At 39.3% G+C, this 15,410-nt stretch overlaps 1 protein-coding gene across 1 annotated transcript; it reads left to right on the plus strand.

Annotated features, from left to right (window-relative positions):
- Window positions 1-1,630: 1,630 nt before the first annotated feature.
- Window positions 1,631-13,924, plus strand: LOC124481780 (neuronal acetylcholine receptor subunit alpha-7-like). Its single transcript, XM_047041984.1, has 10 exons — window positions 1,631-1,807; window positions 3,357-3,496; window positions 3,936-3,980; window positions 4,523-4,632; window positions 5,716-5,795; window positions 8,022-8,189; window positions 8,500-8,694; window positions 11,821-11,907; window positions 12,288-12,397; window positions 12,817-13,924. The coding sequence occupies exons 1-10, from the start codon at window positions 1,756-1,758 to the stop codon at window positions 13,357-13,359; spliced, it is 1,530 nt and encodes a 509-aa protein (XP_046897940.1). The 5' UTR covers window positions 1,631-1,755; the 3' UTR covers window positions 13,360-13,924.
- The last annotated feature ends 1,486 nt before the right edge of the window (window positions 13,925-15,410 follow it).

Below are 15,410 nucleotides of genomic sequence, written 5' to 3' on the forward strand. Positions count from 1 at the left end.
TAGTGATATTTTCAGGCATTTAGCCGACTCATTGCATTCATTCATTAAGAACCCCCTTTGAAGCTTATTCTAACGACGTTGTGACAGGTGTCGTGGCAAGGCAGTTATCCCCGCCAGTAATTGCATCCCCTGGCCGCGGGAGCGTGCGTGCACTCAGAAGCGGAGTTTAACTGCTGCACTTCGAATTCACCTCTTAAATGGAACATATAACGCAGTGGAAGATTCAACAGGGTTTTCCATAGTAACAAGGGACTCATTTATCTATATAAATACTTTTTCTTGTCTGTTACATTAAGACGACAATTGTTTAATGCGTTATTTAGTGTTGTGGATTAGGCCTAATTGACAGTGTTTTCCAAAGTTCCATATTGACATGGACCTTAGCTTCATAGGCCGACTCGACATCACATGCAGGTTTATGAACAATATGTTTTCCTTTAATCTAGGCTACCTCCATCTGTCCATTCTCTGAGGGTGTGGTCTGACAAGGATGCCCCGTCTTTTTCTAACCCTTCCCTACCTGCCCTCTAACGTGATTCGTTTCAATTTAATTTAGTTGAATATGGCTATTCAATAAACTGCTTATGGTTTTGTCCTAAATCATTGTCAGGTGGGTTTATTTACATAAAAAATTATACTTTTGTGGAACAAAGGCTTAATTTCTATTTTGGGATTACCTACATTAGTGGTTCCCGAACCTGTCCTCAGGGACCACCTGTCCTGCATGTTTTACATGTTTCCCTGCTCCAACACACCTGATTCAAATGAATGGGTCGTTATCTAGCTCTGTAGAAGCTTGGTAACAAACATCCATTACATGATTGAGTTTGGTGAGTGTGTGCATTTCACAAGATGGGGCTAGTACCTGTAACCAGAGTAAGTTTCAGGCATGTACCACTTTCCTAGTCAGAGTTAGCAAGGGGTGCATTTCATGGCAAGAAGGAATACAACAAGCCTGCCATGAAATGCACCCCCCTCTAATGTCTCTTCTGCATATCCAAGCATCAAATGATTCTTACTGTACACTGAGGGGACTAATGTGTGTAACCAGATCAATGTTCAGGCATGTAACACTTTCCTAGTCAGATTTAGCAAGGGGTGCATTTCGTGCATCTGTTATTTACACAGATAACCGACATTCTTCTCTTGTATTCTATAACAAAAGTATAATGTGAGACATCTGTCACCCTTCCGTTTGGTTGTGATATCAAGACGAAATCCTTCAGTTTTTGTAAAGGATTTTTTGTGATAATGAGATATATGAGAGAGAAAAAAAGTTGTGCCCTAGCAGAAGGCAAAGCCAGGCACACCCAATTACACAGAACATGTCAAAGCAAAGCCTAATGTAAACCTAGCGCCATCTACGGTCTTGACTGGATATAATGAATAATATCAATCAGTCAATGAATACGATGCACATTTTGACAGTCACTACAGTCACCGCGGTAAAGTGACAGTAAATCTTCCCTAAGACGCCAGCATGTCATCGGCAAGTGCACAATGTGGTTGCAAATCACAAAATATATAACTATTTATATTGTCTTACAGGATATTTAGTAGGGGGCGTGGGACAACCAATATCGTTTACTCCTTCGTCCCTTTTCTCCTTCATCCCATCCCATCCCGCTTCGAGGTCTGTTATGTGTCAGGGGGCTGGCAAATATAGTCGATGTTAAACACTTCAAATGCCTGAAATAATCTAATAATAATATCTATTCTGCTACTCTGCTACTACTACTGAAATTCTACCTTAAAATGGGTTGGAATACGCTTCTATACATTGCAGTCGTTGCATGTCTCTTGAAAGGTGAGTTGGGAATGTTTTTAATTTAATTTTAAGAACATGACTACGCTATTTCGCGCTCTATTCATGTGAGCATGTCTAAGATCAGCGTCTTCGTCATATACATTATGCCATTGGAAATACCTTCATTGGCATGTTATTAGGCTATGTGAGCTTCCAATTAAAGTTACTAGAAATTAAATTAAATTGTTCTGTAATGGAACCCGTCAATAGAATCGAGAAAACCAGGACCAGGAGTCTTGACTTGACCCACAACAAGAATTGAAGTGAAGATCTGTTTTAATTCACTCTTCCTTGAAAGGTTTCACTGGATCAATTGAGAGAAGGTTTACTTAATGTATGCACAGTAAACTTTGAGTTTTAAGCCTGTATTGTAGCTGTAATCTTGAGAAAATGTAGGTTGCATCTTTCATGCTTGTTAAACAACAACACACGCAATTCTGCATGCGAAAAATATCTGCCTGTCGAAGTTGGCTAAATGTTCAATTAAGTGGCCACTAAACATCTGTACACTGCACCTGGCAATGCATATTTTATCACAAGACTATAAAACTCTACAGTTTACCTTGTAATGCATTTTAATATGTTTCTATACGCTGTCTGTTCAACATAATTGCAATGCCAAAATGTCATGGGTTCAAGCCAGTGTCCCACTGGTTATTGAACTGTCTCTTGCTTTTGTTTTTGACACTGTCGAAGACTTCTGTTTGAATTTATGTTGACATTGTGAGCTTAAACACGGATGTTTCCTTCTGTTGTCCATCAAAACCACTACTCTTCTCTGTTTTGTTTCAGTTAGACATTGGGCCTGAGAAAGAAAAATTGAAAGACAGAGAAAGAAAGACTTGGTATTGGACTGCTGTGAGCTTTGTCCATCTAGTTAACATTCGTATGACCAGTGAATTTGATTGAGTTACTGGTAATGCTGTGCCTTTTATTGTGGTGCCTTTGCTACTTCTCTCTCATATTGGCAAGACACCAGAAATCTTCTTTGTATCTCCATGCCACTCCATGCGCTCAGCTCAATGAATTAGATCTTTTGCACAATAGAACATTGATGTCATATTGCTGAAGGCAATACTGAAATTTGATTATTGGGCTGAGGGTAGGGGGTGAGTGCTGGAGTGTGAGTGGATGGCTTGGGAAAGATCCAAAGAGGATTTTTAGTCCACAGGAACAAAGGCAAGCTTTTAAGCTATCTGATCTTTCAGTTACAGTCCCTTGTCTGTGAAACATATCTGATGAGACACAGAGAACCAAAAACGCTTTGTAAAGGAGATGGAAACAATTTCTAGACAGTCTAGCTCTTTCTGTCTGCCCTTGCCAAATTAATGGAGCTAAGTGCGTTCCCATGGGTGTCTTCAGAGTAATTGTGCTACGGCCATTAGTAAAGTAAAGCAATTGGCACAAATGCCCAATTTATTATCAGTGAGGTAAAACGTTATCCAAGGAGTATGCTCTAAAAGGGTGACAAAAGATAACACATTTACTTTGACAACATACAGAATATTTTCCTCATCAAAGCTGTCTCTTTGCATGTAAATGTTTATAGTGTCCCTACAAGGGGACTCTCAGCGGAGACTCTACAGAGATCTGATGGTCAACTATAACCCTCTGGAGAGGCCCGTCTTCAATGACACCCACTCCCTCACAGTCTACTTCAGCTTCAGTCTGATGCAGATCATGGATGTGGTGAGCTACAACTGGTCTGCAACGTGCCTAGTACTGTAACTCACCTGCTGTCAGCTGATTGCCCACAGTAAACAGTGGTTGGAAAATGCTGATCAACTCCAGCTTACCAACATGTGCTGTCGGCAGACTCACGGCTCAATGTTAGAGGATTGTGATTTAAAGCATTGAATATTCAGCAAATCACAGTATTCAAGTTCAAGGGATATTTGAAGAGGGATGGATATTTTGGGATCAAGCAAGCAAAAAAAATATATTACTGTTTGAGAAGACAAGTACTGTAGCACAATAAGTTGCACAATAAATTGCAGAGATAAAAAAAAAATACTCTATGAAGGTCAGGTGTCCAAATACAGGCAGCCATTCTGACCCTACCATAAGACTCTTGATTCTAAAGTCTTGTTATCACAAGATGATGTTAACATGTGTCTTGATGCTTTAGGATGAGAAGAACCAAGTGCTTACAACCAACATATGGCTACAGCTGGTAAGCCAATTTAACATGGCATTATATTTTGATGTCTGTGTGGACCTCAGGTGGGATAAAGAAAGACAAATGAATAGTACAAAACATTACCATTTACAAAAATAATCTGTTTCAGTGCCAAGGGAAATGTTGATAGATCCTCTCTATGCAAGTAAATAGCTGCTTCAGTTCAGTTTGTGATGTGGCTAGAATGTCAATGATGTGAGATTTCCTATGAACATTTCTTTTTTTAACATAAAAGATGTCTTTCTCTTCACCATCTGTTACCTAATTTATCAAACTATTCAGTATTACGGGGGCATATTTTGCCAACAGCAATAGTGGCATTCTCAGCGTACAGTGCAACTCAAGCCCGGCTTGACAGTGTATTCAAATGTCTGATTATTCACCTAGAATTATAGGCCAAACCATTTCCTTAATTGGCTTAGATGAAAATGTGTCTGTGTGTGGATATATGTACCGTATGTGTGCAAGCCTGTGTTTGCTTGTCTGTGTGTACAGATGAATGTAGAATTAAACATGCATTATGTCTGTCTCTCCAGTACTGGAATGATTATTACCTACAGTGGAACACTTCAGAATACGCAGGTGTTACCAATGTGAGATTCCCTGATACCCTCATCTGGAAGCCTGATATCCTCCTGTACAACAGGTGAAGCATGGCATTGCATTTCTTTTCTGCTCTAAAATGGGGGGTTCTTTTCCACAGTAACTATTCACACAGAATATGAAGTAAAACAGCTTATGTACAGGATCTTCTGTGTAGACAAATGCATCTTTTATAACCAACATACTTGAATTCTGTGGCCATGGGCTACAATAAGAAAGAAAAAGGGTTCTTCCATGTCAGTCCTATTCTAGCTTGTGCACTACTTTTAAATTGATGGTTCAATTTTTGTACTACAGAACTGTTCTAGATTGTAAAGTAAACAAATCAACACATACAACATCAAATTCTAATTGGACACCATGGAAAAGAATACAACACGTAATGCTGATTTGCAAGCCAATTAATCAGAGGAAAATGTAAATTATTAGAAAGGGGGAATGTCAAAATGTTTACACTTTAATGAAAGAAAACACAGATTCAAGTCTCATTCATCACTGTTATATTCTCAAAAGTCGTTGTTTTAAGATGTGATTGCACCTCGGTGCATGAGCGGCTTTTTTTTTTGTCAGAACGGCAACTCTGAACTTCAGCTCACCTTGCTCTGTTTCAATCGAAACTCCAGGGAGTTAATTTAGAGGACTCAATTGTGGATTGCTGACGAGTCAGGCATTCCAAGATAATTACCCTTTACTGCACTAGAGAAACCACTTACTCATGAGGTACCCTACGTGTGCCACTGCACAGAAATAGACCTCCTGTTTCAGAGAGGGTACATTTCCCTGCTTATTTTTTACTTCCATGAGCACCCGCTGCTCTAGTGTTTCAATGCTTTATGGCAGGGGTGGCCAATCCTGGTCCTCAAAGGCCGCTATCCTGCATGTTTTAGATGTTTCCCTGCTCCAGCACACCTGATTCAAATGAATGGTCATTACCCGGCTTCCACAGAGCTTGATAACGACCCATTCATTTGAAACAGGTGTGCTGGACCAGGGAAACATCTAAAACATTAAGGACAGTGGCCCTCGAGGACCAGGATTGGCCACCCCTGTTTTATGGTGTTTGTTGCGACAATCTTATTACTAGTGCGTTTCAGAAGGTTAAATGAAGAGTCTGTTGTTTCCACAGTGCTGACGAGAGGTTTGATGCTACCTTTCACACCAACATTTTGGTCAACTCCTCTGGAACCTGCTCCTATTTACCTCCGGGTGAGATCAATTGGTTGTTTTACCCCATATTTAGATCTCTATATGGTCCAGCAGTGAGTCAGCTAGTCAGTCAGTGTAATGACGATATCTGATTGGGAAATAGTAGTGAAATAACTTAGATATTTTTTGATGTACAGGCCTAGAATCATTGGTCCATCACAGCCTATTGCTTGTTGATCAAATGGTGAAGCGGGAAGAATACAGAGTGACTTATATAAAATGTAGTAAATAAGTACAAATAGTTTCTAAGGTACAGCAAGAAATGATTAATTATCAACAAAGAATACTGTTGTGTACATATAATTGAAAGGGTGTACCTGTCAAGGTGAGTGTAGGGGGTGGACCCAAAAGCAAGAAGACAACGGCAGGTAACAAGAACTTCATCAAACAAAATAAGAGCAAGGCAGGGATACTCCCGTAACATCAACACAACGACCGACAAGGACTGACAAAGGGAGCAAACATATATATATATATACAGGGAAGGGTAATCACACATGGACAATCGCTGGGTAATTGGAAACAAGACACACCTGTGCAGGGAGCCAGGAGAGAAACACATAACCAGGACCAGAACACACAGATAGGGAGATGGAGCATTAGGGCAGTGAAAACCCAAACTCAACATTACATTAACAGGGGCACGGCCGTGGCCGTGACTGTACTATGACAATATTGTTATTTATCAAGGGTCTACTATCTCCTTACAGTCTCAAGCTGGATGCCTCATATATATATATATATATATATATATATATATATATATATATATAATATAGAACTGAGAACTGTCTGCAAGATGAAATATGACCTTGGTTCAACACGTGCCTAGCCTATACTACAGTCAGTCATTCAGTTTTAGCTGGGCCATGAAAGGGTGACAGAGGCTGCAGCTGAAGAGAGAGAGAAAGTAGTGTTTGAGCCCTTCTATTAAATATTCTGTTTTAAATGCTGTTGACATCCAGAATACATAATCAAATTTGGGCTTTGATATCCCTTTCTGAAAAGTCTAGAGTCCTTGTGTAGTGTCTTTGCCAGTGTGTTTTAAAGGTATTGTGAGAAATGTGAAGTCTGAATTCGATGTTTGCTGCTCAATTAGTTTAATTGATTTGAATTGGTTTTGCAGAAAAGCACTATAGTCGGATTGACCGCATCAGTGTTTATTGCTGTACACATTGCTGTACACATTTTTGTGAACCTATCTTCCACTGACCCAGTCTTGTCATTCAACAAGGGCTCACAATGTTCATAACACTGTCTTTGATCAGTCCAAACATACACAACCACAGACACACAATTAGCCAAAGAAGAATGATCTCCCCCTTCATCATCACAGGCGTTACCTACTTTTGTTTCTTGACCAAGTCCACACTCCCTTTTCTCCTGACTCAGCAGAAATACTTTGCCCGGCTGCTTTAGCCCAACATCCTAATCAATACAGGCGTAAATAAGCTCCATCACAGGGTTTCCTCCGGATTGATAGTGGCCCTGTGAACAAATTGCTTCCTAACTTTTCAAAATGAATTTGCTTTGAACCCTACAAACCGTTGTGCCACAAAACTCTTGTCAGTACTTTACTGCTAAGTCATCAAGCAAGGCCAGAGCAGTTGGGTGGGGGTAAAGGAGGAGACGGGTTGAACCCTTCCATTGAAATATCAGTGTTGGGGAACTGTAAAGGCAGAATTCGGAACCAAATTTAATTTTCAGACATTTATCTTTAAAGTGACAGGGCCGTCTTTTCCTCCATCCATCTCCCTTCTCTGTCTTTCGCGATTGATTTCCTTCTGCCTCTTCTTTTATAGTTTTTGTCCCCTGTGAGGGAGTCTGCTTGTTTACTACCGCCTGCTCATATTTTTTCTTAAAAATAATTGGGTTATTTCTGTGGCTGTCTTGTCTTCCTCCTGAAGGAAAACACAGCCTGGTTGTGTGATTAGACTTTACTGTTGGGTCTAGAATATGACCTCATATATTTTTTGAGTTGACAATTGAGTTTTCCAACTTCCTCATGCGTCTCATGTATTCATAACACACAAAGGTTTGCGTCACCACCCCCCCACCACTTTTTCATTCACTCATCTCTCACCTTTTCTAAACCTACAGTACATTTCCTCTATTACTTACAATAAAAACAACTATTTTCCTTAATTCATTACTCTGTCACAGTGTTCCTTGTTGACTTATGAGACTCTCCTATCCACACTTCTCTTTCATTTTTCACACACCAAGGCATCTTCAAGAGCACCTGCTACATCGACGTGCGCTGGTTCCCCTTTGATGTTCAGCGCTGCGACCTTAAATTTGGCTCCTGGACCTACGGCGGTTGGTCTCTTGACCTACAGATGGTTGACGCAGATATTACCGGGTACATCGCTAATGGAGAATGGGACCTTGTGGGTAAGAGCTCTATGGCAGGGGGTGCACTAAAATACAGTGCTTTTAAGTGAAAGTAGTTTTCTTCAACTTGTTCAGTTTTTGTTGTACAGCAGCTGTTTTGGATTTAATGAGCACAACAAGCATGCTTTTAGGAGCCAAGAGTTAAAGTTAAACTGCCAGGGCCACAAGAGGAGAGAGGAGCTAACTTACACCTCAGAAGTGTAGTTGTGCATGAAGTACCTCACAAACCTCTCCCTTTTCCACATTAGGAAAAAAACTGTTTAACCTACCATTAACAAATCATATCCCCGGTGGTGTGGGTTTGATGCAGAGGTCCCTGGACGGAGAAATGAACGTTTCTACGACTGCTGTCAGGAGCCCTACCCTGACGTGACCTTCACGGTGGTGATGCGCAGACGAACGCTTTATTACGGCCTGAATCTGCTCATCCCCTGTGTCCTCATCTCCACCCTGGCCCTGCTGGTCTTCCTGCTGCCAGCAGACTCTGGGGAGAAGATCTCCCTGGGTAAGGAGAGATTTTTTGTTTATTTGTTTCTTACTTGCTGTTCTTAAGGCAGTCTTAAGCTGTAGCTGCTGTTTTGTGAAATGCAAAACCTGGACAACTTTGTCCGTCCTGAATGCTTTTCCACTCAAAGATTTAAAGAGGTTTAAAAATGTTTTTATTGTATACAATTTTACCTGGGGGTCTTAGTGTAAATCAGAAGAATTCTCAACAGTGGTTCAAACAAAAGGAAAAAATATGAATACAATAATTTTAGGGAGTCAGGTGGCTGAGCGGTTAGGGAATCGGGCTGGTAATCAGAAGGTTGCTGGTTCGATTCCCGGCCATGCAAAATGACATTGTGTCCTTGGGCAAGGCACTTCACCCTACTTGCCTCGGGGGGAATGTCCCTGTACTTACTGTAAGTCGCTCTGGATAAGAGCGTCTGCTAAATGTCTAAATGTGAATGTAATTAATATACAGCCCAGTTTATGGAAATAAGAGACTGCACAACTATTCCTTTATTCTCAGCTGTGGCATCTCTTGTAATTCTGTGGAAATAGCGCCAATGCTGTTTGGATCTGAGACAAGATTGAGGAGCGATAAAAGGAGAGATGTAAATCTAAACCCTGTCTGTTCAAAAGCAAAGGATATACATAATGCAATCGTCAAAATTATTTGAGGCCATGAAAAGAAACAGGCAATGTAATCCATTAGATATGCACTTGCGAACACCAATAGGCACAATCTTTTACATTTTACTAATGTTTCCTAATAATGCATTGGTGTCAGTAGTAATCTTTTAGAACATTATTCACACAACAGCTACCAATCAGAGTCTGTCAGTCAGTTAAAAGTGGTTTGGGTGGCAACGTTGTACATCAAAACGAGGATAATATTATGATATTAGTCATTATCTTTAACATTTTCATATCCATTGATCTTATTCCTCCATTAAGCCTGCAGTGAAATCCTCAGAGATGCCTTTCTTATTCGTATTCTTGAATTATACCTACTGCTCTACTGTCACCTTAAAAAGCACATTCTGAAGTTTTATGTCTAGTAAGTCAGGTCTTCAGTTTATGTACAACTGGAGAATGACTTACCATCCAGTACCCAGTGAGGAGTATTGAGAGTCTTATTCCAAGTTCTACTGTCTGGCGGAAAGCCTCTGCTGACTTCAAACTGTATAAATTGTGGAAATTCTTCTTGGGTGAACAGAGCACACGCAAGGGTGGGGATTTATGACGACACATCTCCTTCGTAAGATTAGGGGCCTGCAATGCTGCCAGTTTCCTTAATTAACAAAGCAGTACTTAAGAGCCAGATGTGCGTGTGTGTGTTTCAGCTGTTTTGGTTTCTAGACTCAGTCAGGCCTCTTTAATCAAATCAGCAGGGAGCTGAGGGCAAGACGTAATCATGTTTGACATTTAATCAAACTTAAAATCAAGTGAAACGTACTGTATGACTTCCTGTTATGTCGGAATGATTACAAGTATCGGCAAGCAACAAAAAAAAAAAATCAAGGATTGAGTAGCAAGCTTTCTGAGTAAGACTTTAAATCATAACATTCAAATGTAAATACCTTTGCTCAGCACATTTTTATTATGGAATATTAACCTCCCATGAGAATCAAAGACGACAACATCTCTACATTACAATCGTCACACTGTCGTCCAGGACTCATCCATGCATAAAAGGAAATATTGTGCAAAGATATTCATAGCTGCTACAATTGAAGTGGTGGGACAGAGTACAGTACCGCAAATATATTAGCATTAAAATATAAAATATACATAGAAATAAGTATATAATAAGTATAATCTGGCACATGCTTGAGCATGTGCCAGATTTTCACCCACATACACATAGATTGATAGACCCAATGACTGCCAACATTTTGGAAGATGGACCACAGTATGCTTAAATCATGAGTTGCGCTAAGGTAATGACAGGTGCTGTTTTTATGTTTATTTGTCCATTATATGGTTCTTAAACCACATTTCTCCCTTTAACTTGTTTATTTGTTTTTAATTTCAGTGGTAATGGGTAACAATGTAACTTTTATTAAACAATTGTTAAAAATACCTGTTGACCATTTGATACCTCATTTGTGGTGTCAGTCAAAGATAGTTCTGAGGTTTGAGACTTCTGCTGACAATCCCTGAGGCACTCAGAGGTCCTATTAGCTATGGGAAGAAGACATAGTTGTTGTCATGGCAATGGAGAGGTAGATGTCTTTGTGTTTTTCAAGGTGTATCGGTGTTCTCTGAAATAATCCCAACTTGACACACACTTAGTTGAAGATCTCCTTTCCCAGGTCTTTTGCTGAATATCACTATTTTAGCAATACAGCAAGCTCATTAGTCAAACCCAACTGGGAGAGAGACCCTAAGCCTTCCGAATCTGCCCACCAACGTTTGATGTGGTGGTAACCTCTCCAAGCCACTCTGCCTTCAGCCATGTGCCTTTTAGTATCCCTAGTCATTAATGTTTTAACCCTAAAAGAGAAGCATCCATCACTCTGAAGACTATCCAATTAGCATAGACTAGAATATAATAGTTAGATTACTGGCAGTAAAATGGAAGGTGACAATGCAACATAGGCTAGAATACATTTCAAAACAAAACTAATAATATACAATGCTGAACCTGAAAGAGAAGTTGTAAAAAAGACTGTTTTATATTTAATTCCTGACTGATTTAACTCTGGTAACTTAACTTAACTGGTAAATTATAAATTGTCATTGTCACAAATGTTTTGACAATGATGTGCTTTGTGACTAGTGTGACATTTTTCATCTGAGTATGATATGTGAAATGAAAATTAAATGAGAAATGAATGCAATATCCATATTGGAAAGTAATTAAGTTCAGCATGTTAAAGGAACCAGGGCCCTGAACTCCAATCTGACGGAAGCAAACACAGACGGTTCCAGCATCTTCAAATATTAAATATTCATAATTTAGAATATGCATTGTAAACAAAATGTGGATATTGAATAACACCCATTTTTATTAAATCACCCCGTGGTCAAAGGACTTATTGACTCTATGATAAGGAGCTTCACAACCTATATTAAACTTCTGATGAGAGAAGTGCTAGCGACAATACTTTGGGAAAATGCTCACTCAATTGTTTTGTTTCAGGAATCACAGTTCTGCTTTCACTGACTGTCTTCATGTTGCTGGTGGCAGAAATCATGCCGGCAACCTCCGACTCTGTGCCTCTAATAGGTAAGCCACTGTGGAGAAGTCGATGTAAGACACACTTGAGTTACACGGTGTGCTTGAACTCATTCATCTACTCAGAGACAGTAAATGTGACCACAGAGTGTTTCTCATTAACAAGGTGACAATGAAAGTAAACTATCATGCAGGCTGCCCTGTCATGCAACCCATACAATATCTCTTTTTAATTTAAATCTGATTTGGAGCGTTGTACTTTTTACTCAGATCTAACCATCATTCTAATCATGCTTTCTTGCTTCTTCTTCTTTCTTTCTCTCACTCAACTCCCCCTTCCTCCTATCTTCAACCTTTTCCTTACCCCTTTTTATTCATCTTCTCATTACCTGTTCCATTCCTTTTTCATTACACATTTATGTATATTACAGCACAGTACTTTGCAACCACCATGGTGATTGTAGGTCTTTCAGTAATAGCAACAGTTCTGGTTTTGCAATACCATCACCATGATCCAGATGGTTGCAAGATGCCCAAGTGGGTGAGTGCAATACCTCTTCTGAAAAATCCCTTACATAATAAAAATATGTTAGTCATCTTATTTCTAATGTTCCCTATTTAAAGTTTGCCTGCTGCCAATGCAGTTGTTATTTATATATATAATTATATATATATTGAATATCAATTTACGAATTAGGCCTAGGCCTTCTAAAAGGCTTTGTAGGGTACAGTATTATCTGTTATTTGGGTTTTGTACATTAGATCAGCCATTTTCAATGGTTGACTTGAAGTGTTTATGTTAAAAGATTTACAATTATATAAATCTGGTAAATGTGAGTAAGAAAATATGTTCAGAAAAGCTCAGGCTCTAATGTTTCCTAACTTTGTAAAAAAAGAAATGGTATCATGAATGATCTTACTAAATGTGTCAACCTTTCCTCTTACTCTCTACTTGCAAAGACGCGAGTAATCTTGCTGAACTGGTGTGCTTGGTTTCTGCGCATGAAGCGCCCTGGTGAGGAGCGGGTACGCCCAGCATGCCATAACAAGCGTCCCCGAGGTAGCCTCACTAGTGTGGACCTGAATGGAAGCACATCGCCTCCCCAGTCTACTAATGGCAACATGCTCTATATTGGCTTCCGAGGCCTTGAGAGCATGCCATACTCCACCGCCGCCACCTCCCCTGACTCAGGCGTCCTTTGTGGACGCCTACTAGGCAGGTCGGGGGAAGACGAAGTTCTCCTACCCACAGGGCCAACCTCTTCGGTTGGCAATGTGGAGCCCGAGCTCGCCAAGATCCTGGACGAGGTGCGCTATATTGCCAAGCGCTTTCGTGACCAAGATGAGGAGGAGTCAGTGTGTAACGAGTGGAAGTTTGCGGCATCCGTTATTGACCGGCTCTGCCTCATCGCCTTCTCACTTTTCACGACCCTCTGTACGATCGGTATCCTCATGTCTGCGCCTAACTTTGTGGAGGCCATCTCTAAAGACTTTTTCACATGAGAACACAAAACATTAACCATAAGTCAGAAACACACTGCACGTCTTTAGGCGAAACCAATGGCTACCTAAGCTTTAACTTCAGACAGCCACTTCTCCCACCATATTTTTGAGAAATTTAACATTTGGTGATTACAGCAATAGCAGCGTGACCCATGTCGTGGAGCACTGTTGTTTTTCGAAGGCATCTATTGCTGAATAGTCAATCGCAGAAACTCTCGATTAGACCTCTATAATTTTAAATAGGTGTGATAGTGAGACCATTGTAGTAGGCCTAATTAAATCCTTTCTTGTCACACAAAGACCCCCACACAATGGCAATATCACTCAAAAACCGTTACCTTGAGTTTATGTTTTGAAGTAGGCTACTTACTCAAAAAATTTTACCTGCTATTGAAAGTAAAAATATGTTGTCCATATAATATCATAATTTTACTACTTTTATAATAATAACTACTTTTGCTGTAGGCCTATTCCTTTTTCCTTGATTGATTTCAGAGCTCCATTCACATGGATCGCTCCTACTGACAGTACCTATTTCTTATGGCTGTGGCTTATTGAATAAAGCAGGCAGTACTGGTTTATATATATATATATATATATATATATATATATATATACTTTTTATTTTACTGCACATCTATTATATATATGCTATATTATATTATATATATATATATATATTTGACCCCATAGTACACAGCCCTTGAAAGGCTGGCAAAGAAAATATATTATTATATACAAAATAAAAGATAGAAAGTTACACCAACCAAGTATGCAATTGTCTTAAAATAAACTATGCCTTTAAAAATGAAGCCATCAGAATAAAATGTATAGCCATAACTTACACAGTTCTTCAAGACATAATAATTTCCATTATGTACCCTAGGGCCTACATTAAATAGTCTGCTCTGGAGGGGGGGGGGGGGGGGGGGGGGGGGGATTACTGGATTATTTCAAATTCCAAAATTAAATGGCAATGAAAAATGCATCAAAATATCCCTCCCCAAATACCCTTACAATATTAGCATTGGATTAAGTTCAAGATTAAGATTCTTGGGCAGTAACATTAGTTTATGGTTAAGATTGAGTACCTGAGTACATTTGTTTATTGGGGTTTTTGATCCATCTAAACTGAGTTCCCGATGATGCTATAATGTATTTTGAACTGGTGTCAAGAAAGTAACTGGGATAGTAATAATTGTGTAGTGTTGTGTGTTGTGATTTGTTGTTTGAATATATTCAACACTAATGGTACAGTGTTTTGAGGTTTCCCCACCATATTAACAAGGAAAAATATATAACTTTATTTACAGGAACAATATCAGTATCAGCATACTCCAGTTTTAGGGTTGAATTGGAGGACATTTGGTAGATGGGTGGGCCCAACTCACAAAACAAGGGGGCATGATTGTTCAACTCAGCATGTCAGTAAAACTAAGAGCTGCAGGAGTCTAGCTCCCCCACCAATTCAAACCCTTATATACTGAATTGTCAAGCACTAATGCCATTGTTGTTTCATATGTCATGTTTTGTTTTGCTGCAGCTGGAAGGTCTATGTACACCAGGAGCAAGTGTCACCAAACAACGTTCAAACAAAACAAAAAAAGTTTATGCTTTGTTAAAATATCTTTTTTCTTTAATTGAAGGCACAATGATGACAATCTGACTTTTGTTATCAATGTTATCAACATTACATTTCTGTCACTGTTTGATGCTTGTTGGTCACTGTTCAATGCTTGTTTTTTCACTCTATAATCCAGCACTTGTGTGGCAAACATTCTTTTTCTCTCTCACAAATAAATGTATTTTTCTAAATGTGAAAAATGTGTAGCCTATCTGATATATATTTTATTTTTTTTACTAAATAACATGTCATTTGTAGGCTACACTAGGGTTATATTTAGTAAGAAAGACACATTTGATGTAGGGTAGTCTGCGTACTAAAAGGACACAGTATTTCACAAGATCACTGTGGATAGAAAAAGCCATATCATTTATAGAACAATAATTTCGTGCAGCTTTCATAACCTGCAATTAGATCAATTTATTGT

Source organism: Hypomesus transpacificus, chromosome 19 (assembly GCF_021917145.1).
Source record: "Hypomesus transpacificus isolate Combined female chromosome 19, fHypTra1, whole genome shotgun sequence".
NCBI classification, from domain to species: Eukaryota; Metazoa; Chordata; class Actinopteri; order Osmeriformes; family Osmeridae; genus Hypomesus; species Hypomesus transpacificus.